Source organism: Rhinopithecus roxellana, chromosome 1, assembly GCF_007565055.1.
Source record: "Rhinopithecus roxellana isolate Shanxi Qingling chromosome 1, ASM756505v1, whole genome shotgun sequence".
NCBI classification, from domain to species: Eukaryota; Metazoa; Chordata; class Mammalia; order Primates; family Cercopithecidae; genus Rhinopithecus; species Rhinopithecus roxellana.
Genome location: NC_044549.1, coordinates 75,294,340 through 75,322,301, shown reverse-complemented (window position 1 = coordinate 75,322,301; position 27,962 = coordinate 75,294,340). Strand labels below are relative to the sequence as shown.

The following is a 27,962-nucleotide window of genomic DNA, read 5'->3' as shown; positions in this document are numbered from 1 at the left end:
AAATACTCAGAATAGGTAAATCCATAGACAGAAAGCAGACTAGCAGTTGCCTAGGGCTGAGGCTGGGGAGGGGGAATAGAATGGAAAATGGGGTGACAGCTAACAGGTATGGGGTTTCTTTGGGTGATGAAAATGTTCTAAAGTTGATTTTGATGATGGTTGCTTAATGGTGAATATAGTAAAAAACACTGAATTGTATGATTTAAATTAGTTAAGTATAGGGTGTGTGAATTATATCTGGATCTCAACAAGGCTTCTTTTAAAAAGTATGAACATGCCATGATACTACTACTTACTGGAAACCAATTAATTCTGTTATTTTTTGCCCCCAGGTCCCAATGCCAGGTGCCAGTGACCAGTGTTGATTATCCGATCCTGGCTGCAGAACATTGACTCAGGTCAAAGATGCTTCAATTATAAGCAAGAGGCCTCTTTCTACAAGCTTTTGTCGTCTCGCACAGCTTCACACAGCAAGGTTGAAGCTTCCTCTGCTACGGATAAGATTAAATTGTCTAACTTTCCTGGTATCAAAAATGCATTTTTTAAAGAGGCAAGAAGAAAAAAAAGCAGTAACTTATGTATTCTTCTGAGTCAAGCTCAAAGCGCCCTGCTGGCAAGTGAAGTAATTCTGTCTACTTCTGTAAATAACCTGAACGACAGCTGTGAATGCTACGATTATATCAGTTCCCCAGGACCCTCAAACCCTAGCAAGCGTCAGGCATGTAGCATCACAATGCAGAACCCTAGAACCGAGTCCCTTCACTCTGAGGTAACAGGAAAATGTGCCTCGCCTGGGAATGAGGAAGGCATTTAAAAATCAGGCATTGGCCGGGAGCAAAACATCTCACTTTCCCATTTTCCTGGGGCCAAAGGCTAAAGAGAAAAGGTGAAGGAATTCTTGGCACAAGGAGAAAGTCAGGCCAGACAAGACAGCAGACTTAGAGAAGTGTGGATGCAAAGTGGTAAGGCTGTTTGTTTAATAAACACATCAGAATTGTGTAAATATGTGTTCCTTCAAAGTAGTAAGCTTGGGAAACTGGACATAAAATCCTGATAATATTGCCATTCCACAGAGTGTTTTCAAAAATGTCAACGTAAGACCTTCTTCAGAGCCCATGACACATTGCACTCAAGATTCTCAAAGATAAGAAAATTTAGTTCTTTGAAGATAGATTTGATTTTCTTACAAATACTCAAGAGTTTCTTCAAGAAAAGACTGGGGAGTAAGGTCAGTGGCAACTAGGATCCCATTTCTAGCCACAGGCAAAGCATAATGAAAAGCAGAAACTGGCTCTGAAGACAAGTGTTGCAACATCTTTGGGAAGAGGTTGCAGCCCTAGAACTACTACTTTGATGGGAGCCCTATGTTTGGGTTGTGCAAGTTCTGATATCTTCATTAAGCAATCACAGTCTCTACCTCCAGCACTCTGTTCCTGCGTTGGAAAGGGAGACCACTGGAAACCTATTAAGAAAATAGGCAAAGCAATCAAGGCAACCTCAGGGTGCCTGGTACAGACAGAGTGACGCTTCATTAAATGGTCTATTAGCTACCTTTAAACATCTCATGCCAGGAGCTGTAGAGGATTCAAGAGAAATGGGACACTGGGTCCCTGCCCACAAGGAGTTCACATTCTTATGAGAAATCGTAAGAAAACAGCATAAGATCAAACACAAGCAAGTCTGTGGTTCAGATGGCAGGGCTGCTTCCATCCCAGGGGGCTCGTCCCCTCAGTTCTACAGAGAACACACCAGCTGATTCCAGCTCCCCAGCTTCAGCACCCAACGTGCAAAGCCACAGTACACAGAAAGCAGTCAAAACCCACATATTAGAACTCCGGCCTCAGGTGGCTACCCAGCTAGTGGTGTGACCAAATCCATTACTGCAGTTATTCATCAGACAAAACAAAGACAGATTTAGGAAGAGGATGAAGATGTGAAATTAACTCACATATTAAGCTCACACTTAAAACTAGGAAATATCATTTGCTTGCCTAGAGGGCTGGCTGGGTTACAGGCCTATCCATTACGAGGCAAGAACCATTTGCAGTTTGCATTTCACAAGCACAGTAAACTCTACCAATCCTCAAGGAGCTCAAGGAAGAGTCAGGAGCCTGGCCTTTGAAAATCGTGATGCATGGCCGGGCACGGTGGCTCAGGCCTGTAATCCCAGCACGTTGGGAGGCTGAAGTGGGTGGATCACAAGGTCAGGAGTTTGAGATCAGCCTGGCCAATATGGTGAAACCCCGTCTCTACTAAAAATACAAAAATTAGCCGGGTGTGGTGGCACCCTCCTGGGAGGGTGAGGCAGAAGAATCACTTGAACCCAGGAGGTGGAGGGTGAAGTGAGCCGAGATACTGCCACTGTACTCCAGCCTGGGCAACAGAGTGAGACTCCATCTCAAAAAAAAAAAAAGAAAGAAAAGAAAATGGTGATGTGGCTCCTGTCTGGAGGGTAGGGAAAGAGGGAGGGTCCTGTCAAGCTCTGGCCTGATTGGCTCTTTCAATCCCTCTCTACCAACCCCTTTCTGCAACTTCAACCTCTTCCCAAACACAATCACCATAGCTGTGCTGGTGGGTGTGACACTTCTGTGTAGGGCCCAGATGTGGCACTGGCATCATGGAGTGGAATTAAGATTCAGGGCCTTGCAGTGAGGCATTAGAAGGCAAGATGAGGCCAAGTCCTCTCCTCGAGGCCCTCTCTAAACAGCCATAAGGATGATGCTGCCCATGTGTATATAGCTTCCTACATTATAAAACGCTTTCACACAGATCCCATTTAAATTTTTACCTCCTGCTTTATGACCAATGAAGACAGTGGGGGTTACACAGAAGTAAAGTTATGGAACAGGGACTCAAAGCCAGGCCACTTGACTCCAAATTCAGCATTCTCTCCATGACATCCCTCACACTCAGTGCTGGGCACAGCACTGGAACAGTGAAGAAAGTAACTACAGACCTCATTTGTCATCTTATGGGTTTATTCCCTCAGCAAAGAGTAATTTAGTTAACTCCTCCTAGCTTCATCGGCCTCACCTGCAAAATGGGGACGCTAGTAACTACCGTATGGCTTGTTGTCCAGACAGGCAACACAGATAAAACGCTGGGCCTGGTACCTGCAATCAAAAGGTGCAGGCCCCAAGACACAGGCCCTACTAGTTCATTGCACAGAGGGGAACACAATTCCGTTAAGCCATCAATGTGGTCACAAACACCAATCCCAGAGTCCTCACACTGTACTTGGTCTTTCTGCTTTCAGTCACAGGGCTCCCTGCTGCTGAAAATGCTGACCTCAGCATCTCAGCAGGAGGCCTTTCTGCTGCAGCATCACTCACCCAGTGCCCCCACCAGGCTTCCACGCAGCGCTATGCTGTGGGTGAGCCCTGAGCTATGAGTAGGAACTAGCCCTTGCTGAGGAAAGGGAGGGGAAGGGGCACGCTCCTCTTCCCAACCTCCATGGACTAGGCCACAATAAGGGGAAAAAATCGTAAGGCAAAGAAAAGCAATAATCACGGAAGAACACAGGGATTTAACAGGTGTGCCGTGTGACTGATTCTCAAAACCCTATAGCACTTCAAGGGGGGTATAGGAAAAGATTCCCCCTGTGCTCAGATACTGCCAAACCTTAAACTTCACTGGGAGGTTAAGACTCTCTGGAACTATTTTCGACCTGTTAACTAATTACTTCTGGTAAATGAGAGCTCCCTCGCACGTGATTTGTATTGCCTCCTCACGAAGATTCCACATGAAAAGTAAGATGAGAATTATCATCTGTTTTACAGATGAAGAAGCCAGACCAAGGGAGGTGAGATCATTTGTTCAGTCCCAAACCCAGTCAGTCAGCGCTAAACCTAGAACCCAAAGCAAGATCTGTCTTCCTCCAGTCTCCACTCTCCTGATAAGATGGAAGGTTGGAGAGGGAGCCAGAGCAGGGCAGAGCCTAAACGCCTGAGAAAGTGGGACTTGATGCACAAGGAAATTAACAGGCCAGCGTCTGTTGTTCACAGAGCAAAATCACCTTTAATCCTCTCAACAACACGGCTATTAATGCTATGATCCCTATCTTACAGGTGAGAAAACAGAGGTCAGGGACCACACGTCAGAGAAGCAAGCCCATCACCTGGGTACTGAGGAGCCCTAGCTCTGGCAAGCCAGCTCCTATCTATGAGGCTTGGTCTCTTACCCGAGTGACCTGCAGGGAGGACTCCATGGCATGAGGAACACAGTGTGGCAGAAAGGGCAGGAAAGGGCCACATCTTATTTCTGCGGCTTACTTGCTGTTTGCTCTTGGGCAAGTCATTTGACGGCCCCACACCTTGGCTGCCAGGTGTGTAAAATATCAGCAATGTTCACGAGGTTGCTGTGAGGATAAAAATCAGAACCTATGATGAAGTGCCATATAGGCCGACCCTGACCACACAGGTGTTAGTGATTGTTATCATGACTCCAAATCTAGGAACTGCATGCCTATCAGGCCGGAATCCCCCTGACATCGTTATGCTCCTTAGCTCCTGCTTTATTTCCTCTTCTCAGCAACATTTAAGTCAAGAGACTATCAGGGGCTCCCACCTGGGCCAAGCAGAGAACAAGAGACAGCTGGTGGATTTCAAGTCAGCTGAGAAAGTTACAGGTAAAGAAACCACCAAGCCTTGTGAGCAGTGTGCTAAGCTTTGAACTTTTTTACCCTGGATCACCATGAAGAGACAGGCTTCAGTCTTCTAGCTGCAGAAGAATCAGATCCTGACCATTCAACTAGCCTCCTCTCTGTCCTTGGAGTTCCAAGGGAAATTAACCACCCTTTATTGTCTAAATGATGATGGGGTATGGTCCAGCTCTAGGCCCTCATATGGCCAGCAGGCTCATTCTCAGTTCATTTCTTCACCAGATCCACCCCAAAACCCTCCATGACCACTACAGTCTTAGGCTGTTCGGTGGGACAGATGGACTAGCTTAGTCTGGTAAAAACACCTAAGAAATGGCTTTGGAAATTAAACTCCAATCCAAGCAAACCCTCCAGGAAGCTCTTCTAGCACGGCGGGAGGGACCTATCACTGTCCAATCCTCCATCCAGTCAGCCCTTCACCAGGTGCCCCAGAGCAAGCCGGCTGGGCTTCCCAAGCCTCAGTTTCTTCACCTACAGCTAAGGCTAATGACACCTACCTCACAGGACGGCTGTGAGGTTGAAGCCCATGTTAAACCTCTGGCTCACAGCACAGTGCTTTCTAGGAGCCACAGCCTGTGATAACACCTTTAGCTATTTTATTTCCTCTTCCACAGAAAAAGAGCAGACGCAGAAAGGGCTTGACCCAGTCACAAAGCCAGTGAAAGGCAAAGCTGGGACTGAACCCTAACCTGGAAAGTTTCTATGCCAGTCCCCAGACCTTGTTTCCAATCACTAATCAAAAGCATGAATGTGAAGCCTGGCCAGAGAGACCCACCTCCACCTAAGAGGTTCTGCCGTCAGCTCCCCCGCCACGGTCTCCTCTCTGGCTCTGCCCTTTGGCCACACCCTCCTCTGCTTGGTGTTTAGGCACCATCAGCCTGTGAGCCTGGACTCCTTTTCATGGCCTAGCACTTGAGCATGGGCGCTTGAGTCAGAAGCCCAGGTGTGAATCCTGGCCCTGCCAATTACCAGGAGCACAGCCTCGTGCAAGCAATAGAACCTTGTTTCCTCACCTGTAAAATGAGGATTTTAACAGTATCTCCCTCGTGGGTTTATGGTAAAGATTAAATGGGAATTAGAGATTACAGTCATGCATAGCTTAACAACAGGGATACATCCTGAAACTTGCATTGTTAGGCAATTTCATCATTGTGTGAACACGGAGTGTACTTACACAGACCTAGATGGTATCGCCTACTACATACCTAGGTTATATGGGATTGCCTATTGCTGCTAGGCCACAAACCTGTACAGCTTGTGACTGTGCTGAATATGATAGGCAATTATAACACTAGTTGTATCTAAATATACAAAAGGTACAGTAAAAATACTGTATAAAAGCCAAAATATGGTACACCTGTATAGGGCACTCACCATGAATGGAGCTTGCAGGACTGGAAGTTGCTCTGAGTGAGTCAGTAGTGATGAGTAAATGTGAAAGCTTAGGGTATTACTCTATACTACCATACACTTTATAAATACCATACACTCAGACTACATTGAATTTATTTATTTTTATTTTTTGAGACGGGGTCTCAGTCACCTAGGACGGAATGAAGTGGCACAATCTCAGCTTACTGCAATCTCCATCTCCCAGGCTCAAGCGATTCTCCCACCTCAGCCTTCTGAGTAGCTGTGATCACAGGTGTGTGCCACCACACCCAGCTAATTTTTCTGTATTTTTGGTAGAGACGAGGTTTTTGCCAGCTGGTCTTGAACTCCTGAGCTCAAGCAATCGTCCTCCCAAAGTGCTAGGATTACAGGTGTGAGCCACGCCTGGCTACCAAATTTATTTTTAAAATAAAGTAATTGTGCTACAGTGTTACAAAGGCACAATGGCTACAACATCACTAGGCAATAAGAATTTTTTAGCTCCATTATAATCTTATGGGACCACCCACTTTGATCTTGGCTGATGAACTGAAACTTTGTTATTCAGCACAGGACCCTATATAGAAAGCCCACCTAGCTCAGCAATGTCAGCCAACGTCGGCTAGTAACAAAGGCAATAACCACTGTGCCTCCAGTTATGGCCAAAAAGACAGGGCAAGCTAACCACACAAAAACAAGAGAACTGAGAAAAGATCCACTGCATTTGTTAGCCAGCTCTGCTGATTCCCTCCAGCCCTACTACATCCGCTGGCCTGTGCCCTGGCTATTTCCATAAAATAAATGTGGCAATCTATGCCCAAATGATTTCTGCAGGTTGGTATATACGAAGAAAGCAATAAAGTATTGTATGAAATGAAGCAGGGGAGGGAGAAATGATGGAAACTATCTTTTGGAAGATACGGCAAAAACCGCGATGACTTTTGCACCAACCTAATACTACACAAATAAAATAACTGAAGAGATAATGAAAAGTTGACTCAATGCCCTGCTTGCTTTAAAGAGCTAATCTTTTGTCATCACTGCCCCTGCTGTTCTTAGACCCTGTCCCTTGGTCAGATAGGAGATGCCCAACTTCAACCTGGAGTCATAGTTGTAACTGAGGTGAGTGGGAAGAAAACAGATTGGGAGACAGATGCTCTGCCCTACATCCCCATGCGGTTCGTCTCTCACTGTGTAACCCAGAGCAGGTCATGCTGGCGGGTCTGAAAAAGGAACAGACCCACATGGAGGTTTCTTTTTTTTTTTTTTTTTTTTTTTGAGACGGAGTCTCGCTCTGTCGCCCAGGCTGGAGTGCAGTGGCCGGATCTCAGCTCACTGCAAGCTCCGCCTCCCGGGTCCACGCCATTCTCCTGCCTCAGCCTCCCGAGTAGCTGGGACTACAGGCGCCCGCCATCTGGCCCGGCTAATTTTTTGTATTTTTTAAGCTGGAGACGGGGTTTCACTGTGTTAGCCAGGATGGTCTCGACCTCCTGACCTTGTGATCCGCCCGCCTCGGCCTCCCAAAGTGCTGGGATTACAGGCTTGAGCCACCGCGCCCGGCCTCACATGGAGGTTTCTGATGTCCTCTCCAATCCCAACCTCATCGTGTCTGTGTTTCCTCATTCAGGGTCAACCAAAACCAGGCCATCTAACCTACTATTGTCCCACTTGGCTTTAATAACATCCATCAATTAGCTGACTCATTTGGCCAACCTAAAACATGCTTTCTCTACCCCACCACACTAGTACCAACCCATGGATGTCTAGGGAAAGATTTATTAAACACCTGTCTTTTACCAAATTCTAGCTGGCTGTCTCCACTTTGCCACACTCTAATTTAGAATTTTGGATGTTTTAATTTCACTCCCACCAGATAAAAATTCTGAAAAGAGCTTTAGAGAGATTCACCATTAATTTATATTTCAATAATTCAGAATTTGTGTAAGCCCAAAGAGAAGTACAATTTTGCATTATCGTGGAAAAAGGACCAAGGGGCTAATTACTGACATAAAAGGGCAGCATTTTACCCATTTAAGCCGCTTTCACACCGTTTAAAAGCAGTCATTTAAATATAAACAGTGTTTCATTATACCCTGTTGTTATCTATTTACAGAAGAATATTCAAGGATTTCTTTTTTAAAATATTGGTCATTTATTTAAATTACATTCGAGTAAAATAATAAAACCACATATCTTTAAAGATGGTTTTATGGGGGCAGGGGAGGATGTTCTTTGCATAAACTCCTGTATTCCTTTGTAATTTGAGTTAAACCAAGTTAGCACAAAGAGGGAATGTGTCTAATGGGACTATATTTTACACGTAATAAATGCTTTAAAAAGTACTTTATGAATGATTAAATAATGGCTAGGTTAAACTACTCTTTTTTCATCTTCCCAGCTTTCATCCTATACTAATTCATATACTCAAAAAGCAGCATTTTTATAGAAATGAGAAGTGCTTTCGTTTTCATTACACCACAGTTTAATGTCGTGTCCTGACCCTTGAAAACCATGAATGCAGGGACCATCTGCTTGCGTGGCATTTCTGACCCCCAACAAAAGCATGGCGAAGACGTGGCTCATCGTACCCCAACGATGTACCTTACACAAGGACCTGCGCTGGAAATTCCTCCTTGGATGTGCTTCCTAGAAAGTGCTGTCGTGAATGAGTGCGGCTGCTTCCCTTTGTCGAAAGGATAAAAACCCTGTGTGTCAGGATGCGCTCTTTTTTGCCGCTGCTGCTGGGAAACCTCAAGGCCAACTCCACGTCCAGGTGTCAGCAATCAGCTCCCCTCGAGCACCTTGGCAAGCAGACTTTGCGTCCATTCCCAATTGCCCCACTTTTCATCAAATTCCATTTTCTAAACCACCTCAGAGATTTCAGAAATAAGAAGGGCACAAACCCTAAACACCATAATAATAGCGAGAGTTTACTGTATGTGAAAATAAAACAGATAATAAGAACACGAGACATCAGAGACATACCAGATTGGATATTTTTCTTCCCAACCAACAGGGACATAAAGGCAGTATTTGTCATGAAACCAGACTGTAGCAAGCAAACATTCCAAAACGAAGATTCAGGTTTTTGTGTTAGGAACTTATTTACCTATTAGCTACCTGGAATGAATATTTCACTCAAAAGAAACAACAGTATCTAAGCACCTGGCACCGAAAGCAAGGGAGAGAAGAATAAGTTTTGGTGTCTTTTATCCGGTCACTGGTGCAAAACAGATTCCAAAAATCTAGGGCTCAGGTTTGTGGACTTTCTGCTCTAACTGGATGCTCTAGATGCTACTAATATCCCAGAGAGAGGCCAGACCCAACCCCCAAGACATCCTTTGTACAGCCTAAGATACAGAACACATGAGGTCACTCTGCAGAGTGAAGTGACTGCTGAGGCAGGGAGATGTGGTGTGAGGTAAAAGAGTACAGGCTTAGTGAAGAACGATGTGGCAATAAGCACGGACATTAAAAACGCACATACCCTCCAACCTGGAGAGCTTACTTCTGAGTTGTCATCCCAGAGAAATGTTTTCTTGCATGCAGAAAGAAGCACACAAAAGGATATTCAATGCAGCATGATTTGAAACAGTAAAAATTTTGGAATTACCCTAAATGTTCATCACAAAGAAAACAATTAAATAAACTGTGGTACATTCATACATGGAATATTTTACACGAACTGCGAAGTTGTTAGATCTCTGCATACAGATATGGGAAGATCTGTAAGGTCTATTGAGTGGGAAAAAGGAAGCCATAGAATGCATGTTCCCACTTATGTTAAATTTAAAATACACAAACTGTATTTATGTTTCAAAATGCACAGGTGACACATACACACACATACATACATGCTATGAAAAACAATTCTATGAAAAACAGTTCGGAAGGGTCACACAGAACTATCATTGTAATTTGAAGGAGGTGGGTAGGTAAAGGGGTTTGTTATTTTATCTGTATTTTTGTTTTGTTTGTTTTGTGTGTGTGTGTCTGTTTTTTTTTTTTTTTTTTTTTTTTTTTTTTTCCAGATGGAGTTTTGCTCTTGTTGCCCAGGCTGGAGTGCAGTGGCGCAATCTCGGCTCACTGCAACCTCCGCCTCCCAGGTTCAAGCGATTCTCCCCCCTCAGCCTCCCGAGTAGCTGGGATTACAGGCGCGTGCCACCACGCCTGGCTGATTTTTGTATTTTTAGTAGAGATGGGGTTTCACCATGTTGGCCAGGCTGGTCTCAAACTCCCGACCTCAGGTGATCTGTCCACCTTGGCCTCCCAAAGTGCTGGGATTACAGGTGTGAGCCACCGCACCCGGCCATCTGTATTGTTTATTATTTGAAACAATGTATTCATGTGTTACTTGTATTCATGTGTCAATTTTGAGTGATGTTTTATAGTAAGAATGCAAAATATGAAAACAAATCTAGCTGTTCTCCGACCTCACATTGTAGGGTTTCCTTCACAACAAGGCGCGGGGGACCGCAGCAGCAGGCTGGAGGCAGAAACACAGGGCTGCAGTGTTCTGCACAGGAGGTCTCCATCAATATTCGTTGAATAAAGGTGCCTCAATTTCCTTCCTTATAAACATGTGCCTTTATAGCTCTAAAAAAGTATCTGTGAGTCCATGTTATGCAGGAATCCCCGATGGAGACAGGAACAGGAGTCAGAGTCAGCCCTCAGAAGATGAGCACGGCAGGGAAAGGGAAGGAGAAAGAACATGAGCCTCTCGCCTGGCCCCTTTGAATCCTCAGGCAAAGCTAACCTAGGCCACCTCTTCCTGCCTTCCCTGGCTGGGCTCCTCCAGGGCCAGCCAAGGCCAGGCCCCCACCACACTCCCTGAGCAGTCTGCACCTGCCTCCCCGCCCTCCCTCAGGTCAGCCTGATTCCCTCCAGCCTCACCTCACGTTCACTCATTCAGTAATTTTAACAGATGTCCTGTGACTTCTAAAACTACCACTCACCTAACAGGGAGGAAGGAAAAAAATAGCAAACATAACTACTTTGAAGTTCTGGAGAACAAAGTCATTTTCCCCAGCCAGGGCAGTGTCTAGGACCCTGCTTAATTAAAGCCACCAGAGGAAGGCTTCATCCTGCAAGGTCTGTGTCAACAATGTCCACCTCCACCTTTCCCCCAGCTCACACACCCATGAGCATGAGCTCTCTCTCACTCTCTCAAACACACACACACACACACACACACGGGGGAGGGGGTGTGGAGCTGACTGATGAGTTCAGGCAGTTCCTCCTTCATCCCATCTTCAGCTGTTCTGTTTCTTCCTCCATACCACCCATTTCCAGCTTTGCCTGCCCAGCCAAACACCCTTACAGCCCACAGGAACCCCAGCTGGGAGAATACCAATCTCATTTCAATTAAAAAAGGAAGACCCCTCCACCACTCTCCTTATTTCCATCACATGAGCAGACAGGACTTGGGGACCACATCCTATAGCTGCATGGTGGGGACGCTAACATCTACTCCTGGATCAACCGCTAACCAGCCCTCCACCCCTACTGGGGCAGGGACACCCGCCGACACCCCTCCCTTCTGCACATCTGTCCACTCAGCAGTAACAGTGCACATGGTCCCTCCCTGTACACCCCACCTCCAGAATTCTAGAACCTCTTCCATTCCTTTAGGAACTTTCTTGGTGAGAAGCTGTTGGGGTCTGTTGGGGAGTGTCCCCACCACCACTGGTATTTAACAAGACCCAAGTGTCTCTACTGCTGGGCATGCTGTCCCCCTATATCGGGTACTTTTCACATTTGTCAGACAGTTAAAAAGTAAACAAACACCGATAAGGAAGGTTAAAAAAAGAAGACTACCCACCAATCTGCTATAGAGGTCTCTGTTTCTGATGCAATCATTGTTAAAATACTGAACTTAAGCTGAGATTAAGAAAGAAATGCATTGCTCTCACTTGTAAGCGGGAGCTAAATGATAAGAACTTACGAACACACAGAGGGAAACAACAGACACTGGGTCTACTTGAGTGGGAGGGGGGAGGGGGGAGGAGGGAGAGGAACAGAAAAGATAACTATTGGGTACTGGGCTTAATACCTGGGTGATGAAATAACATGTACGACAAACCTGTGTGACATGTGTTTACCCATGTAACAAACCTTCACATGTACCCCCAAACCTAAAATAAATGCTAAAAACAGAAAAAGAAATGCGGAAGGGAGAGCATCAGGATAAATAGCTAACGCATGCAGGGCTTAATACCTAGGTGATGGGTTGACAGGTGCAGCAAACCACCGTGGCACGCATTTACCTATGCAACAAACCTGTACGTCCTGCACATGTATCCCAGAACTTAAAGTAAATAAGAAAGAAAGAAAGAAAGAAAGAAAGAAAGAAAGAAAGAAAGAAAGAAAGAAAGAAAGAAAGAAAGAAAGAAAGAAAGAAAGAAGGAAAGAAAGAAAGAAAGAAAGAAAAGCATGTCCCCACATGCCCTCCTCAAAATGAGCTGAGGAAGATGTACACACAGGCAACAGGTAAGGCGGACCTACTAGAGGTCAGTCAGACTCTGGCTCAGAAACCCACAGCTGGACCCCTTTCCAGCTGTGTCTGATGGCATTTCTACCCAGTGGACTCTTGGGTTAACTGAGTTTATAAATTGCACATACATACACACTGTTTTTTCAGTTAAGCTAGTTTGAGTGAGTTGTATTCCCCCAATCTGTAACCCAAAGAGTTCTGGCTAATACTCTAATATACCCAAATATCCTCAACCTAAGGTAGTCTCACTAGTGAAGGGTCTAGATGGGGAGGTTCATTGTATAAGGTATGACTATAAAATAATGATATTCACATTGTAAAAAACAAACCAAATGAGCAAGGACCCCCACTGGAATTATTCTTAAGGAATTTTAACAGTAAAAAATCTAAATTCTTCTTTTTTTCTCTATTTTTGAGACACAGTCTCACTCTGTCACCCAGGCTAACGTACAGTAACACAATCACAGCTTAGTGCAATCTTGACCTCCCAGGCACAAGCAATCCCCCCACTTCAGCTTCCTGAGTAGCTGGGACCACATATGCATGCCACCACACCCAGCTAATTTTTTTTTTGCGGGGGTGAGACACGTAATCTCACTATGTTGCCCAGTCTGGTCTTGAACTCCTGGCCTCCAGCAATCCTCCATGCTAAGCCTCCCAAAGTGCTGGGATTACAGGTGTAAGCTACCTTACCCAGTCACAAATCTCAATTAAGAGTTGTATTTTATTTTGGAAAAGCCGTAAATAATCAAGTAATGCCTTTGTCAAAATGATGTAAGGCCTAACAAAAGAGATGTAATTATTTGTATAGCACATAGACTGTTTCACATTGTATCATTAGGAAACCAGCTTTGGGTAAAGTTTTACTACACAAGTCCAACTACTCTGGTCATTTTGAGGCTGCCTCTCCTTCTACCATTATTATTGTTATTTATTTATTTTTTTTTCAGAGATGGAGTCTTGCTCTGTCACCCAGGCTAGAGTGCGGTGGCTCAGTCATAGTCCCCTACAGTCTCAAACTCCTGAGCTTAACCAAGACTCCTGCCTCAGCCTCCCACATAGCTGGGACTACAGGCACATACCACTATGACTGGCTCAATCAATTTTTATGTGAAAGGTGATAGTCACACACCCATCCAAATAGAATCATCTGCAATGTGGCTGATGTACAACATTGAACACAGAAGCCAGGTTTATAACTTACAGATTTAAAAAGTATCAAGTACTTGTCTTTCTTCTTTCTTTAATAAAGAGTTAAATTTGCCAAGAAAGAAAGATATAATCCTGAAATTAAAGACGAACTCTGCCAGGTGTTTCCTGGGATGTCATTACTAATGGACAAAAAGTCAGCCTCTCAGGCAAACATTAATCATTAGCCAATTGTTGATAATTAACTAATGATCTACAAGAATATACCATGGAGCCCTTGTATGGTCATTCATTTATTTATTCACTCGTTTGACGTGCATTTCCTGATGTGCTTCCTGTGTGCCAGGCACAGGATTAAGTTCACAAGACTACACACCCGAATCAGACTGCAGTCTCAGTCTCTAGGAACTCATATTCTAGTTTCATTCAAAGTCACTCAACTAATCAGCCAAAAAGTCAGGCTGTCAGACCCCACAGCCCATGAGCAGACCATCACACTCCATGCCACTTCCCATAACAATTGTAAACTGGGGGAATGGGGCTGGTGTCTGTATAGGAGAGTTGGACTGGGCACAGGGGTGTTCAGAGGGAAAGCAAGTACTCAGATGTAGGCAGGCAGGAAGTGGACAAGGATCAGAGAAGGCTGAAGGGAAGAAGCAGCCTATGAGCTGTCTGAGAAGAAGAGACAGAACCTAGGCCTACAGAAATAAGAAAGTTCAGTTCCAACAGGATGACAACCAAGCAAAGATGCAGTCTTGATATTATACAGACCTAACCTCCACCGTATAGACTAAGCCCAAGGAGCCAGGTTATGAAATTGTGTTTCAGGTATTATGGTTCATACCACTAAGTGCAAAAGCCATGAGATGCTGAACTACGTGACCATGCAGATACAACGGACTTGAATTTTAAGACCAGTTAACACTACACTCAGATCTCAGCCATGGAGGAAAGAAAGCAATCAAAGTAGACTGTCCCACAGCATTCCTGGCCACTGTAAGGCATCTGGTCCCACAGGCAAGCATCCACAGCCCAGCACCGCTTCTCAGACAGGTCCCACCACTCTTGCTACTCTGAGCCCTGGAACCAGAGCACAAAATCTCCTAGACTGCTCTGCTGTGAAAGACAGCACTGTGGGTTCTTTCAACCAGAGATGCACAAGAAGGGCCACAGACCCTAAGCTTTCAGGAATAACATGTATACTTTCCCTCTCATTCCCAGCGAGGGACCTGCAAGAAATCCACAGAGGGACCTGCCACCCAAGAAAATGTGAAACATGGCTCAGAGGAAGGAATGATGGAGGTGCTTCTCCTGGGAGAGCCATTCGTTTGGTGCGCATCAGCAATACTTATTTACTGAACATCTACTGTATACCCCTACCACTGCATCAGACATGGTTGGGGATTCAGAAAGCTTCACTATTAACTGTATTCTGAAGATGCTCGAGAGGATAAAGATGTACATATAAATAACAAAAAATACAGGGTATTTTATGTGCAAAATGACACAAAAAAGGTTCAGATTGTTTGGATCAGTGTCAGGAAGGGCCTCATAGAAGAAACGTAATCTGAGATTATTTTTGAGCAGCTGTAAGGAGAGTGACAGTAAAGAAGGGGTGGTAGAGGCTGGGCGCTGTGGCTCACACCAGTAATCCTAGCACTTTGGAAGGCCAAGGTGGGCGAATCACTGGAGTCCAGGAGTTTGAGATCAGCCTGGGCAACATGGTGAAACCCAATCTCTACAAAAAATACAAAAATTAGTCGGGTGTGGTGGCATGTGCCCGCAGTCCCAGCTACTCAGGCGGTTGAGATAGGAGGATTGTTTGAGTCCCAGAGAAAGAGGTTGCAATGAGCCAAGATCGTGCCACTGCACCCCAGTGAGCCAAGATCGCACCACTGCACTCCAGCCTGGGCAACCCCTGTTTCAAAAAAATAAAAGAAAGGGCAGTATGAAAGAAGAGATGTTTCAAATAGAGAAGCCAGGGGGTGGACAAGTAGGAGAAGGAAGAATGTTTAGGAACTTTTTTGGACAAATGGATGGGGCTGTAAAGGAGAGGAGTGGAGACAAAACCCAACAAAGCTGAACCAGACCAAGCTGGACCTGGCCACACGCTGGACTTTCCCCCTTGGGCAATGGGTAGCCACTGAGGCCTCAGGATCACTTCTCTAGCAAAAGTCACTTGACAGTGGAATTTGAAGGCCTTTATAGGCAAAATGTCAACAGGCTCAAAACCCAACCTCAACGAGATGAGAAGACGAGCAGGAAAAGGGTCACAGACAGTGAAACTTTTGGTTCAGTTTAAAAAGCACCTGGTGGCCAGGCGCCATGGCTCACACCTGTCATCCCAGCACTTTGGGAGGCCAAGGCGGGCAGATCACGAGGTCAGGAGATCGAGACCATCTTCACTAACATGGTGAAACCCCGTCTCTACTAAAAATTAGCCGGCGTGGTGGTGTGCACCTGTAGTCCCAGCTACTCAGGAGGATGAGGCAGAAGAAAGGCATGAACCCCAGAGGCAGAGCTTGCAGTGAGCCGAGATTGCGCCACTGCACTCCAGCCTGGGTGACAGAGCCTCAAAAAAATAAATAAGTAAATAAATATAAATAAATAAATAAAAAGCACCTGGTACATCAGGCACTTTGCTAGATAAGCGGATAGAGAGGCATGGGCCATGGGCCTTGGCCTCCAGGCACTTAGTGCAGATGGTTTAGTGGTAAGTACAGCCATCAGTAGAGATCAAGGAAGGTCTGACTTGGCAGATGAAGATCCCCATTCAGGACATTTTTAATTTCAAGCAGTTCCACGTTCCAGAGAAGTAAGAGGTGACATTGGGAGGAAGAGTACCAGGAGCAGATTACACAGACTCAAAACTGTTCAGCCATGTTGGTTTGCTTATAAGAAACTGAATGACACGAAACAAAGCATTTTTCTTCACAGCGAAGTATGATATTGTAATCATCCCCACTCTGACACTTGATACAGGGCATTCCCCTCCTCTGTGCTAAAAAAATAAAATAAAATCAATGGTATTTGCTTTCAGTAAATGGAACTAAGAAAATACTGCTACTGACTGAACTAGGAGGGATATTACTGTGGGAACTGAGTTGCACCGTTTCCATGACTCCAGCCTCCACTAGTCCCTGCAAGTCCATAAACTAAAGCTGCATAGAAACTTGAGTGTTTATACTTAAAAAAATAGTAATAATAAAGAACAAAAACTATGCCTGGGAAAACTTCTGCCCCCCAAGGTAGTCTCCAAATCCCAAAACTAACTAAGTCACATACTATCCAGAGCAAAGACACACTGGATCAATGGGGATGGCCACATTTCTTACCCAACAGAAGTCATAATTTTACTAGGTAACCAGTAACAGGCAGAAACCCCACACATAAAGCTGGCCCTGAATCTCACTCTAACACTCAACATGCACCTTTCCCATGGAGCTATCAGGCAAAGAAAACCAGTAGCTTCCAGATACATGCAGCCTTGCAACTCATTTCAGCGTCTGCCCTTTGATTTTACCATTCACATTAAATGAAAGGTATTTACTACAGATGAAAAATAAGCTTCGTTCAGCTGCCTCTAAACCAATTCCAAAAATAGAGCAATCACTCTGGTACAAATTGGGTCAAATGTATTTTAAAAAAAAAAACCCAGCTCCCTCATGGGAGGACCAACATGGCATGGGACCTTGGTTACAGTCAGAAGGAAATCCACAAAGATCTTCCCTTCCCACAGTGGGAAAGGAAGTATTTAAAGAGTCAAGCAGAGTATAAACTCATCTGGCCATGTAACCATCGAAGTGAAAGCAAGACACAAAGTTGAATGCCATGAGTTTCAGAATATTATGTGAAGAGGTCAAAGAAATACACGTTGGCTTTTAGAAAGGCCCGCCAAATTAACACACTGCCATATCCCTCTAAAAAAAAAAAAAAAAAAAAAAAAAAAAAAAAAAAAAGTCCAATGCTCAAGAATTGTCAAGAAAGGATTCACTGGAGAGGGGGTGCAAAAGGGAGAGATTAATCCATTTCCTGTATTTTATTTCCTCACTTCTTAGCTGAGAAATCCAAATGGTCTCACAGCGCTTATATCAGTGCCCTGAATTTCCCTGGGAAAAATTCAGAATATTAATTGGCTTACACATGCAGCTACATTAATTATTCCATTGATCTGAATTAATCTGCCTTTCTGAAAGGTATTTATTTTCTAAGTTTGTTTAATCATGTTCTCTTGAGCTACAAAAAGCAACAATCTGGGTCACCATCCATGTCGTTAAATTTGGTAACAAGGCTAACACCATCTGTGGCCTAGACTGGGATGATCTATCTCCATTGATGGGAGGCTTTCCACCACTTCTGCTTTTCCTTTAAAACAACCATCTAAAGCCACATGTCTACAAACAAATCAAAAGCTACGTAAAATGTCCAAAGTTACGCAGATGATCTCTGGCATTGTCCAAATATATACTACCAGTATTTATGTGGTTATCCAACTCCCATTTATAATTGTATTTGTAGCATCAATTCCCAAAATTTTTAGAAAATTCTCTAGATATCAAACTACTAAAGCCCACATACAAATAGACATCACATTACATCTGAAATGTGCCACAACATTTTAAATGTAACATGAAATCCTGTACATAAATCGTTAAGGCTTATTCACAAGAGCATAATTTCACTATCTCCAGAAGCCAGCAGAGCTCTCCCACACAAGGGAGAGCCTAGTGTGTTTGCCTTTACAACACTCGCTCAGTTAGGAACATCCAGCCCTGCTAAAATAGAGCTTCAACATGAGAAGCCAAAAACAAACGGAACCAGCTAAGAGAAGAGAAGAAAAACAATTGAGTTTCCTGTTATCCGACATGGGCTCCCCTTCATCTCCCATTCTGCAAGGCTTCTGATTGCAAAAAATCAATCCTTGCAAGAAGGATGCTGCAGCACCAGAAAAATCCTGAAATGGCTTCTGAATCATCAAAGAAAGATTGCAGAATGTCAGAGGTAAAAACGATCCTAGCAATCTTCTTACCCAATCCTCCTAATTGCCAGGTGGCTGCACGGCAATGCAGAAAGGTATGAGAAATGATCCCAAATACAGCTAATTGACAGGTGAGTGGGACAAGATCTTAGTCCCAGTCTAGTACTCTTTAGTGCTTTTTCAAAAACTGTATCAACCTTTCCCAGAGGAAGTTCCATGGATCACTGGTTCCATGATGTTAAACTCTTTTGCAAAAAAAAAAAAAAAAAAAAATGTTTAAAGAATTCACGACTGATTACTTTCAGGGACTAGCTGAGTTAAACAAAAGGAAACCTGTTTTTTAACTGCAGAATTTCCCAAAGCTTTTACTAAGCTAATGTGCACTACAAATCTTTAAGAAGGCAGCAAAGTATATGGAAGCATCCTGATTTATTTAACCATACAATCATTTTCTCTTGGGGCATTTCATAGGATGTGGAGTAGAATCTTTAATATTATATCATGTATCCAATAATATCATGTATTGTTCTTCAAATTATGCTCTATGTAGATGTATTAGTTTTGTTATATTCCACTTCTCTAAAAACAGTTCATGTACAAAGTCTACAATAATTCTCTACTTACCAGAACAACTGACCAAAGTACCCACCACTCCCAAGAACACTAGATTTAAAAAAAAAGAAGAAAAAGAAAAAGAAAAAAGCTAACATTATCAGGAAAAGAATGGTAGGCAAAAACTTATGTGGAGAGAACAGTTATTTTAAAATCTGCTACAAATCTCTTCCATGAAATTCCATATCTATGAAAGATTCATGACTTTAAATACTTTCATTCAGTATAAATTTGAGAATACAGTTTAAAACAAACAAACAAACAAAAAAAAAAAAACAAACCACTGTTGCAAAGCTCCAAGAAACACGACATGCATGGCTGTAAACTTCAACTACCCAGAAGGCCAGCTGCTAGTTTAAGTAGAGAACCAAATGATAGCCATATACCAGGACCAGCAGGAACTCTAAGGACACTTACCAAGTTATGATTTGTTGAATTAGAATCATCTTCAGGGAATGGGATGTAAATAGCTAAGGCCACACAATTGGCAAAAATAGCCAATAATATAAATATGTCAAATGGTCTGAAAAAATGTGTTAAGGTATATACGTGTTATGGAAACGTAAACCATGTCCCTCATCACACTCCCAATCACACCACTTTTGAAGCACCTTTAAAATGAAAATGACATACACAAATCCTATTTCGGCTGACTGCTGTGACTGCTAGGTTTTCGGCAGAAGTAATCATTGGTGGTCATCTCACAGTGGAGCCTCCTATCAAATGACCTCTCCGTGTCCTTTTCTTCTGTTGCAAGGATCATGTTACACTCATTCTTCTGCTGTACACTGTATATTAAAACCTAAAAGTACATCCAATTAGGGCACTGTGTGAACCAGGTTTCTGCTTCTTACAAGTTTAAAAGCGACAAGAGCCTTACTAAGTTCCCGGCTGTGGCAGACACAGAGAAATCATGGGATAAATGTCTTCTGCAGATCCTTGCCTCCATGTGTTAGAGCCATTTTGTCAGGGGCTATTTATTCTTGGCAGGGTTCGCCTGTCTGGATTGGGCCAGGCCAAGCCACCAGGACCTTCTCCATTCTACCTGTGACTTTCTCATGGCATATTCCAATACCTCAGATGTGATCAGCAGCGAGCCAGGCTTCAGCTCCCACCTCTGCTTTCTCTGCTAGAGGAATCGATGGCTATAACTGTTTCAGATTAGAGTTGGACTGGAGCTCAGTTTATAATATGCTGTTACTGTGCTCGATTTGTAAACAAATTAAATTAAAAAGCCGTAAGAAATCAGCACCAGACACATTCAAAGTAGGCTTTAACATTTCTCAATCTCGGTGGTCTGTCTGGAAGAATCACTTTGAGATCAGCCTTCAAGAGATACTTGCCTAAACATTCTAGTGTTATTAAGAGACACTGTCAAAACTGGCAATACAAAATTTGACATCTGCCAAAATGACTGTTTTTCTTCTTTGGGTTTTCAGCCTTTCCAAATGCAAGGTTTCGTGAGCACCAGCCTCAACTGCAATGCCTGGGCGTGATTTTACCACAGTGCTTCGCCTATACACTCACCCACAAGAAGCAAGGCCACGGTTTAACTAAACACTTCAAGGTACTTAAAACTGGAAGATACAAACAGACTATTCTCCATTCATCCTGACATACTTCTGGGAAATCCAAAAATGCCACAGGAAACAAATACTCTTTACCTCTCTACAGATATCTTTTTTTTTTTTTTTTTTTTTTGAGATGGGGTCTCACTGTCACCAAAGCTGGAGTGCACTGGCACAATCTTAGCTTGCTGAAACCTCCACCTCCCAGGCTCAAGCCATCCTCCCACCTCAGCCTCCCAAGTAGCTGGAACTACAGGCATGTGCCACCATGCTGGATTTTTTTTTTTTTTTTTTTTTTTTAGTAGAGACAGGGGTTTTGCCATGTTGCCCAGGCTGGTCTCAAACTCCTGGACTCAAGTAATCCGCTCACCTCTGCCTCCCAAAGTGCTGGAATTACAGGCGTGAGCCACCATGCCCGGCCTCTGGAGAGATCTTGAGTTTCATAAAACCTTCATCTTCGAAGAGCTTTCATAACTCATCAAAAAAAGGCAATGAATAACATTACTCCCTTACTAATTTTGATGGGTTTATTTTTTTAAGCCAGTCAGCTTTAATTCACATTGTTTCTCTTAACTCATCAAATATTATAAAATCTTTTTCACCCAGGGATCCAACTTTCAGACAGACCACCGTAAGACTTCAGAATTCCCTTTCCATTTTTCCTTTTCGCAGGTCCCCACTGAAATCTAAAGTCAAGGGCCCCAATGTTGTTCTCTATAGAAACACAATAGTCTCTTCCCTCCCTCTTTCTTCCATTCTTCCTTTTCAATTTCCCAATACCTAAGTAATAGGTATTCTTCCTTTTCAATTTCCCAGTACCTAAATGATAAACTAGCACATCTGAGAAATACTAACACTGTTCAGGGAGACTAAATATAAGTTGTATTTTTTTTCTTTATGCTGGTCCAGTTTTAGTCTCTAGGTGCAAGTGGATACCATCTCACCGCCATCAGATATTCACAAGTGAAGCAGAACAGAGCAATAGAGAAATAGATGGGTCTGATCCCAACAACTCCTTCTGATAAAGAGAACATCCCTCACTCCTCCAGGGGGCAGGACACTCTGTCATGCCTATGGGTAAAAACAAACGACCCTTGCTCTCCCACTGGGACCGGGCCTGACAGAGAGGCCCTGGATGGAAAGTATTTCTATAGCCTGCTCCCTGAATTAGAAGGAAACTATCATTAAAAAAAAAAAAAAAAAAAAAATCATATATCACTTAAGGATCTATCTATTTTACAAACTGTCCCATTTGTAAACAGACTTCTCCCTGAATTGGCAGCCACATCCCCTAATTCCTGTACACACGTGTCTGGCAACTGGGAAAGGGAGACAGCAGTGTGATCCAGGAATTCACTCTGTATGCAAAAATTGCTATGTACACATCACTGTGCACAAACAGAAACAGCATTAGGCCTCCCACCTACTCCACACAAAAGTAGTGACCCCACAAAGAGGTCTCTGCTTACTCAGAGTCATGTCAAGCCAATCCGAGGAGGAGGAGATATTCCTGGCAAGGTACAGCCATTGTCATGACTCTAGCAATGCCACTGGCCCACATGCTGGCTTACCCAACTCCCTCCTCGTTCTCAGACTAGAGAACCTCAAGAGAAAATGCACACACACAACCCCAGTTATGTGAGAGACACTATAACTCACTTTAGAGAAGGGACATCTGTTGCAAAATGAAAAAGCACACGAGAACCCCTCAAATCCTACCCTAGCATTTGGCTGCTCTCTCCAGAATCTTTCTAGACAGTTACCTCATTTTAACTCCTGTCCATTAGCAGAGAAAATAGCCAACTAAAGACAGAGGGCATGCAAATAGCTGCCGAGCTGGATCCTCAAATTATAAGGGGATTTCAGCTCCACTTTCTAGCTGGCTGCCAACATGCTCCCCTTTTGTCGTGGCACCTCCATCCTTCTAGGCCTGGTGGTGGGAATTCCTATATTGACACCCCTTCCTATAGTTAGGAACTGCTCTAAGGCCCCTGTAAGTTCCAAACACACTTCTGGGGAAAGGAAATGCTTTATTTTACCCAGACCAATGAATCATCTGCCTAATTAAAAAGCCATTTGCTCAGAAAGAAGGCCTCAGTCAACCTTCTCTAAAGAGTGGCAGTAACTGGAGGATGGCCTCCAGATTTAGGGAAGGGGTTAAGCAGGCTGAAGCACAATCGTTTTCCAAGATCTGGGACATGACAGCCATTCTGGGGCATTTGGAGTTCAATTTTAAAAATACAGAGGAGACACCCAGAAATGTAACTCCAGTCCAAGGACATAGACAGAATTTTTTATAAAGACAGCAACTGCAAATTCCTCCACTGAGAGGGCTATTCTATAACTCATAAGGGCTCAGGAGGAAGAGGCACACACGAAACTCTCCCTTCACTGGCTCCCTCATGCTCATGTTCCAAATGTTTCTTTGGAACTTGTCAAAAGGAAATTCCAGGAAGTTATAGCATTGATCAGAGAAAAAAAATCAAAAGTAATCTCTCCCTAGGAAGCATGTGCTCATATCTGTAGCTACCTGAATAATTAGAATCACCAAATGTCAGACTAGAAGCAACCTTAGCATTAACTGTAGTTGCAGAAGCAAATTTCAAACATCAGAATGAGAAGATTCTACTAAAGGTCAAAAATGTATTCCCTTCAAGTAGAGTCTCATACAGTTTTTTTTTTTCTAATCTGTATACCTTGTTTGCAATAGGTTCAATGCATGCTATTGCCCAAAAACAACACTGAATTTAAAACTAACCATCTAATGTCCAATGACCAAAAGTTGGTTTCACATTTTAATTATCTACCACTGTGAAGTTTCAGGCTGTCACTCCCTCCCCCCACTACTACTACTATACACACACCCAGACAGTGGGCTAAATATACCCATACAGCCACCCCTCTGCAACCCGAGGAGACAGGAAGGTATATACAATGAAACCCCTTATATACAACTTCTGTTACTCGCATTCCAGACTGCTACAGCTTTGTGTCACTTCAGAAAGCAAATCCTTTTAAAAAAACAGATGGTAAAAGAGAAAATGAGAGACTTCCCCCAAAAAAAGGATACTTCCATTCCACTATACTAATGCAGGCTCTTCGGATGGGGTTATTGAGTGATAAACAGAAAAGGGCGCGGGCAGGTCGGCTGTTGGACGAGTTACCCTGTTTTTTGCTCTTGGCGTATTGCTGACGTTTTCTTTGGGAGAGAGATCCTACAGGTGGGGGTGCAGAGGTGCTCATAGTTTGGGCAGCCTTGGCCTGTCTAGCAGCATCGATTGCAGCTTGCCAAGACAGGACAGTTTGCTTGGAGCTATTCGGCTGAGAAGTTGGTCCTTCACCAGAAAGAGGGAGTCTGGTGCCTCTTGCATAGTTTGCCTCTGGGGAGAAGGAGAAAAACAAAGATTTTTTTTTTTAAATGAGGATCCAATGTGTAGGAGAAAAAAAAAATCAAAGGTTGTCTCCCATCAATAACAGGGAAATCATTTATTCCTATATTTCCATTTTGAATCTCTTGTCCTATTTTTCACAAGCTGGGGTTTAATCAGCTAGAGAGGCAAGAAAAGTCCACGAGCTCTCGTCTCAGTGTCAATCACACAGGATCACTGCTGCATCACACCTAGTGGGGTTAGTTCTCCTTCACATCATGTCTTCACAAAGGGTCTTTTAGTGCATTTCTTCTGACAAAACTGAGGTCATTCCCGCATTTAATCCACATCTCTGATTTGTAAAACCCATGTATGTCTAATGAGTTAACAGATACATACAACAGCTTTTCTCTAACGTAACTACCACATTCACCAAGAAAAAAAAAGGTAGTACCAATAATTCAATAGTCTTAATCATTTTCAGAGTGTTACTCCAACATCTTTCCACAGCCACAAATGCATTTTTTTTTTCAGTACGGAAAAGAAATCTTCCATAGGCACCCAGGCAATACCAAAAACCCCATAACAAATATCTAGATTATGCACTGACACTTCCTGCAAATGAAAATTCATGATGCTTGGGACTCATTTCCTCCACAGGCTTCCGAAAACAGCAAACATCTTTAGGGCTTTTTTGCATTTTAAATTGCAGCAGCATCAGCCAAGCCAGCATCCAGAGAGACAGACAAGGCAGTCAGCCTGCACCCCTGCACCTAGGATAGACTGACTGGATTATGCCAGGGGCCTCCAGGCCTAAGAGGGAATTATCTCCATGTAGGTTGGCATCCAGGTGTACACAAGGCAGAAACCCAACGAGGCTCCCTATGCGAAGCCCCCACCAGCTTTGGGTCAGGCCACCTCCCAGGCAGATCTCCCAGGCACCTGCCGCCTTCCGCCACAGTCTCCTCACTGAAGCAGAAGTCAAAGTGAGAGAGATGGCAGAAAGGTAGAGGGATGGGCGTTTGTAAAGCCAATTATTGCTAAGTAAAGAGTCAAAGCAAGCACGGGTCTGAAAGCCTGAGAAGGGGGCAAAGCGGGTGAGCAGCGGGCAATTGGAACGGGGAACGAGTCATGTCAAGCTTCTCCCTAGGGGAGCGCTCACCCGGAAAGGCTTACAGCCGACCGGGGTTGGGGGGCACTGGCGGTCTCCAAAAGGGAGGGCTGGCCAGGAGCTGTTCCATCCTTCCTCGACCCAGCCCGGCCGGCGTGGAAGCTGCACGTGGTGCCCGGGCCAGAGCTGGGGAGGGGAGCCCCACAGCGGCAGCGGCTCCCCGGGCATTGCTAGGTTACCGACGTGTGCACAGCCGGCGACGGGAGCGGGAACGCACGCTCCACCCGAGCCCCTTCCCCCGATACCGAGGCCGGGCCTCCCCCGCGAGGGGAGGGATGTGCTTCACCCACCGGCACGGAGGGCGAAACCGGGCAATCCTAGAATTTTCCGGATGCCACCAGGGACCTTCTTCCTAGTCAACGAGGGGGCGGGGGAGGAGTGGAAGGCGAGAAGAGGCTGGCAAGGGGGCTCCGGCTGAAGACTTGCGGCCCCCCTGCCATCGCTCGGGGGCGTTGAAGGAAAGTTGAGCCCGAGGACACTGTACCCGAATCACCCCGATTCGCCGCCCCTCCGGCTGCACCGCGCTCCACACACTCCACGGCCGCCCCCACCCCACAAATGCAGAATTAACTCTGACATTCAGGGCCTGGAGGGGAGTGCGGAGTGGCTGTCACGCATGTCCCCTCTCTGTGTAGACGACACCGAGCTGGCAGCACCCTCTCCAACCCCTTCAACCCACCCAGCGCCGCGGGGAAGGGGGAGGGGGCTGGAGGACTATGACAGGATCGGATTTGGCAGCGGGTGCCCGGGCTCTGGCTGCTCACCGTTCGCGTGGTCCGCTTGCTGCTGCCGTTGATGCTGCATTTTTTTCATCATCATCATCATCATCATCCACGAACATTTATTGAGCGACTACTGTGTGCAGGGCACTGTGCTGGGCGTTGGGGCAGGGGCTGAATGGGGAAGGGGATCACCAATAGGTAGGAGCCGCGGTCCCTGCCCTTATTCTTGCTTCAGCAGGGGGTGGGGAGGGACGGGGACAAATAACAGAAAATAAGGATAATTGATTTAAAAAAAAAAAACCGCTCGCCGCCCAAGCTCTCTCTTTTTCAAAAATGGAGCAAAATAAACTTTTTAAAAAAATAAAATCCGATGTATATATTATCTTAATAATATATACATGTAATTTTTTGCTGCAAAGGAGAACTGGCTTGTCCCCTCCTCTAGCGGAGAGACGCCGCGGTGATGCCGGCCCGGCCGCCGGGGCCGCTTGGCGCGCCCCCCATGCCCGCCCGTCCACCCGCCCGCCCGCCGCGGTGCCCGGTGCCCGCCGCCGCCGCCCGCGCCGCCGCTGGCTCGGGACCGCGGGCAGCCGGAGCTCACATCCGGGGACGGAGGCGCTCGCCCGCCCGCTCGCTCCGCGCCAGCCGCGCCGCGCCGCACGCCGGCTTCGCCCTGGCGACGCTGCGCGCCCGCCGCCGTCCCCCGCCCCCCGCCCGCCCCGAGCCGCCCACGGCCCGCGCCGCGCCCCGGCGGGCCGGCAGCCCGTCGCGTGGTTCCGCCCGGCACCGCCTGCGCGCTCGGGGTGGCCGCCGCGTGGGACTCGGGGTGCCGCCACCTCGGCCTGGCCTGGCTGACCTGCGGGCTCCAAAGGGTTAAGCGCGCTCCAGCCGAGGGCTGCCCGGTTAACCCCCTCCGCGCCGCACGGTGCGCTCTCCCCTCGGGACCCGGAGGAGGCGGGCGGCGCCAGTGGCTTGCGCGGCGCTGGGGTGCGGATGAACCGCTCCTCCCCGCGCATTTCTGGGCTGGGGGAAAAGCTCTGGCTCCAGCGCCCGCCCAGACTCCGAGCCGGCCTCCCTCTGAGCACACCTGGAGGAGGCCCCGCCCCCTGGGAGCACAGGTGCTAGCGGGCGGTAGCGGCTGCGGTCTCCCAGCGCACCCTCGTCACGGCTCGGTCGGGCTCCCTGGCTGCTCCGGAGCGGGACAGACGCCCCCTCCTTTCCTCGGGCCTTTTCTGGAATCGGGGGGATGGGGTAGCCCGGCTCTGTAGAGAGCACTCACTCCCCCAGGTAACTGCCTGCAGCTGGAACCGCGAATCCAGGGCGCCCCCCATCATCTCCGCTGCCCTGCGCCTGGCCTGGCGTAGCGAAGGGCAGCGGGGATGGGGGCCAATATCTCCCCCCACCCCACCCCGCCCCCATGTGTGTTTGGAGGCAGGTACAGGGAAGTCAAGGCCAAGGTCTTTCAAACCGCTCGTGTTGCTCAAGGAAATAGACGGTGCTGCTGAAACTGTTGCCTCCAGTCTGGGGAGCTGAAGGGAGTAGTTTGTTTTTTGATACCTTCGCTGGCTCGGATTTAGGGTAGGGGAGGTTTGCAAACGGCAGCTCCTGTCTAGAGGGGAAAATACTTTATCTAGTGGATGACTGATATTTTTCATTTAGCTTTGTGCTGGGTGTTAGGAGAAGGGCGTCTGCTTTGTTACTTCACAGGGTTCCATTTATTTGCTTTTGTTCCGATCTGCATGTTCCTACCGCGTTTTAGAACGTTTCAGAACAGTGACTTTAAAGCAAAAATAAAGTAAAAACTCAGCGTGAATTAAGAAAAATAAGTGTTTATGGGAAGGTGCTCCTTACCCAGAGGACACACTAGTCA

The 27,962-nt window shown here is 45.7% G+C and overlaps 1 protein-coding gene across 2 annotated transcripts in view; it reads right to left on the bottom strand.

Annotated features, from left to right (window-relative positions):
* Nucleotides 1–26,762, bottom strand: part of CACNA1D (calcium voltage-gated channel subunit alpha1 D) — a 330,433-nt gene extending 303,671 nt beyond the window's left edge. The window contains exons 1-3 of one of the 2 annotated variants that reach the window (XM_010376188.2): nucleotides 26,135–26,762; nucleotides 23,902–24,211; nucleotides 19,681–19,786 (exon numbers count right to left, since the gene is read on the bottom strand). In XM_010376188.2, the coding sequence (XP_010374490.1) occupies nucleotides 19,681–19,786; nucleotides 23,902–24,211; nucleotides 26,135–26,201 (483 nt within the window). In that variant the 5' untranslated portion in view covers nucleotides 26,202–26,762. The remainder of the gene's footprint in view (nucleotides 1–19,680; nucleotides 19,787–23,901; nucleotides 24,212–26,134) is intronic. The other variant, XM_010376189.2, reaches the window with a different exon arrangement.
* Nucleotides 26,763–27,962: the final 1,200 nt, after the last annotated feature.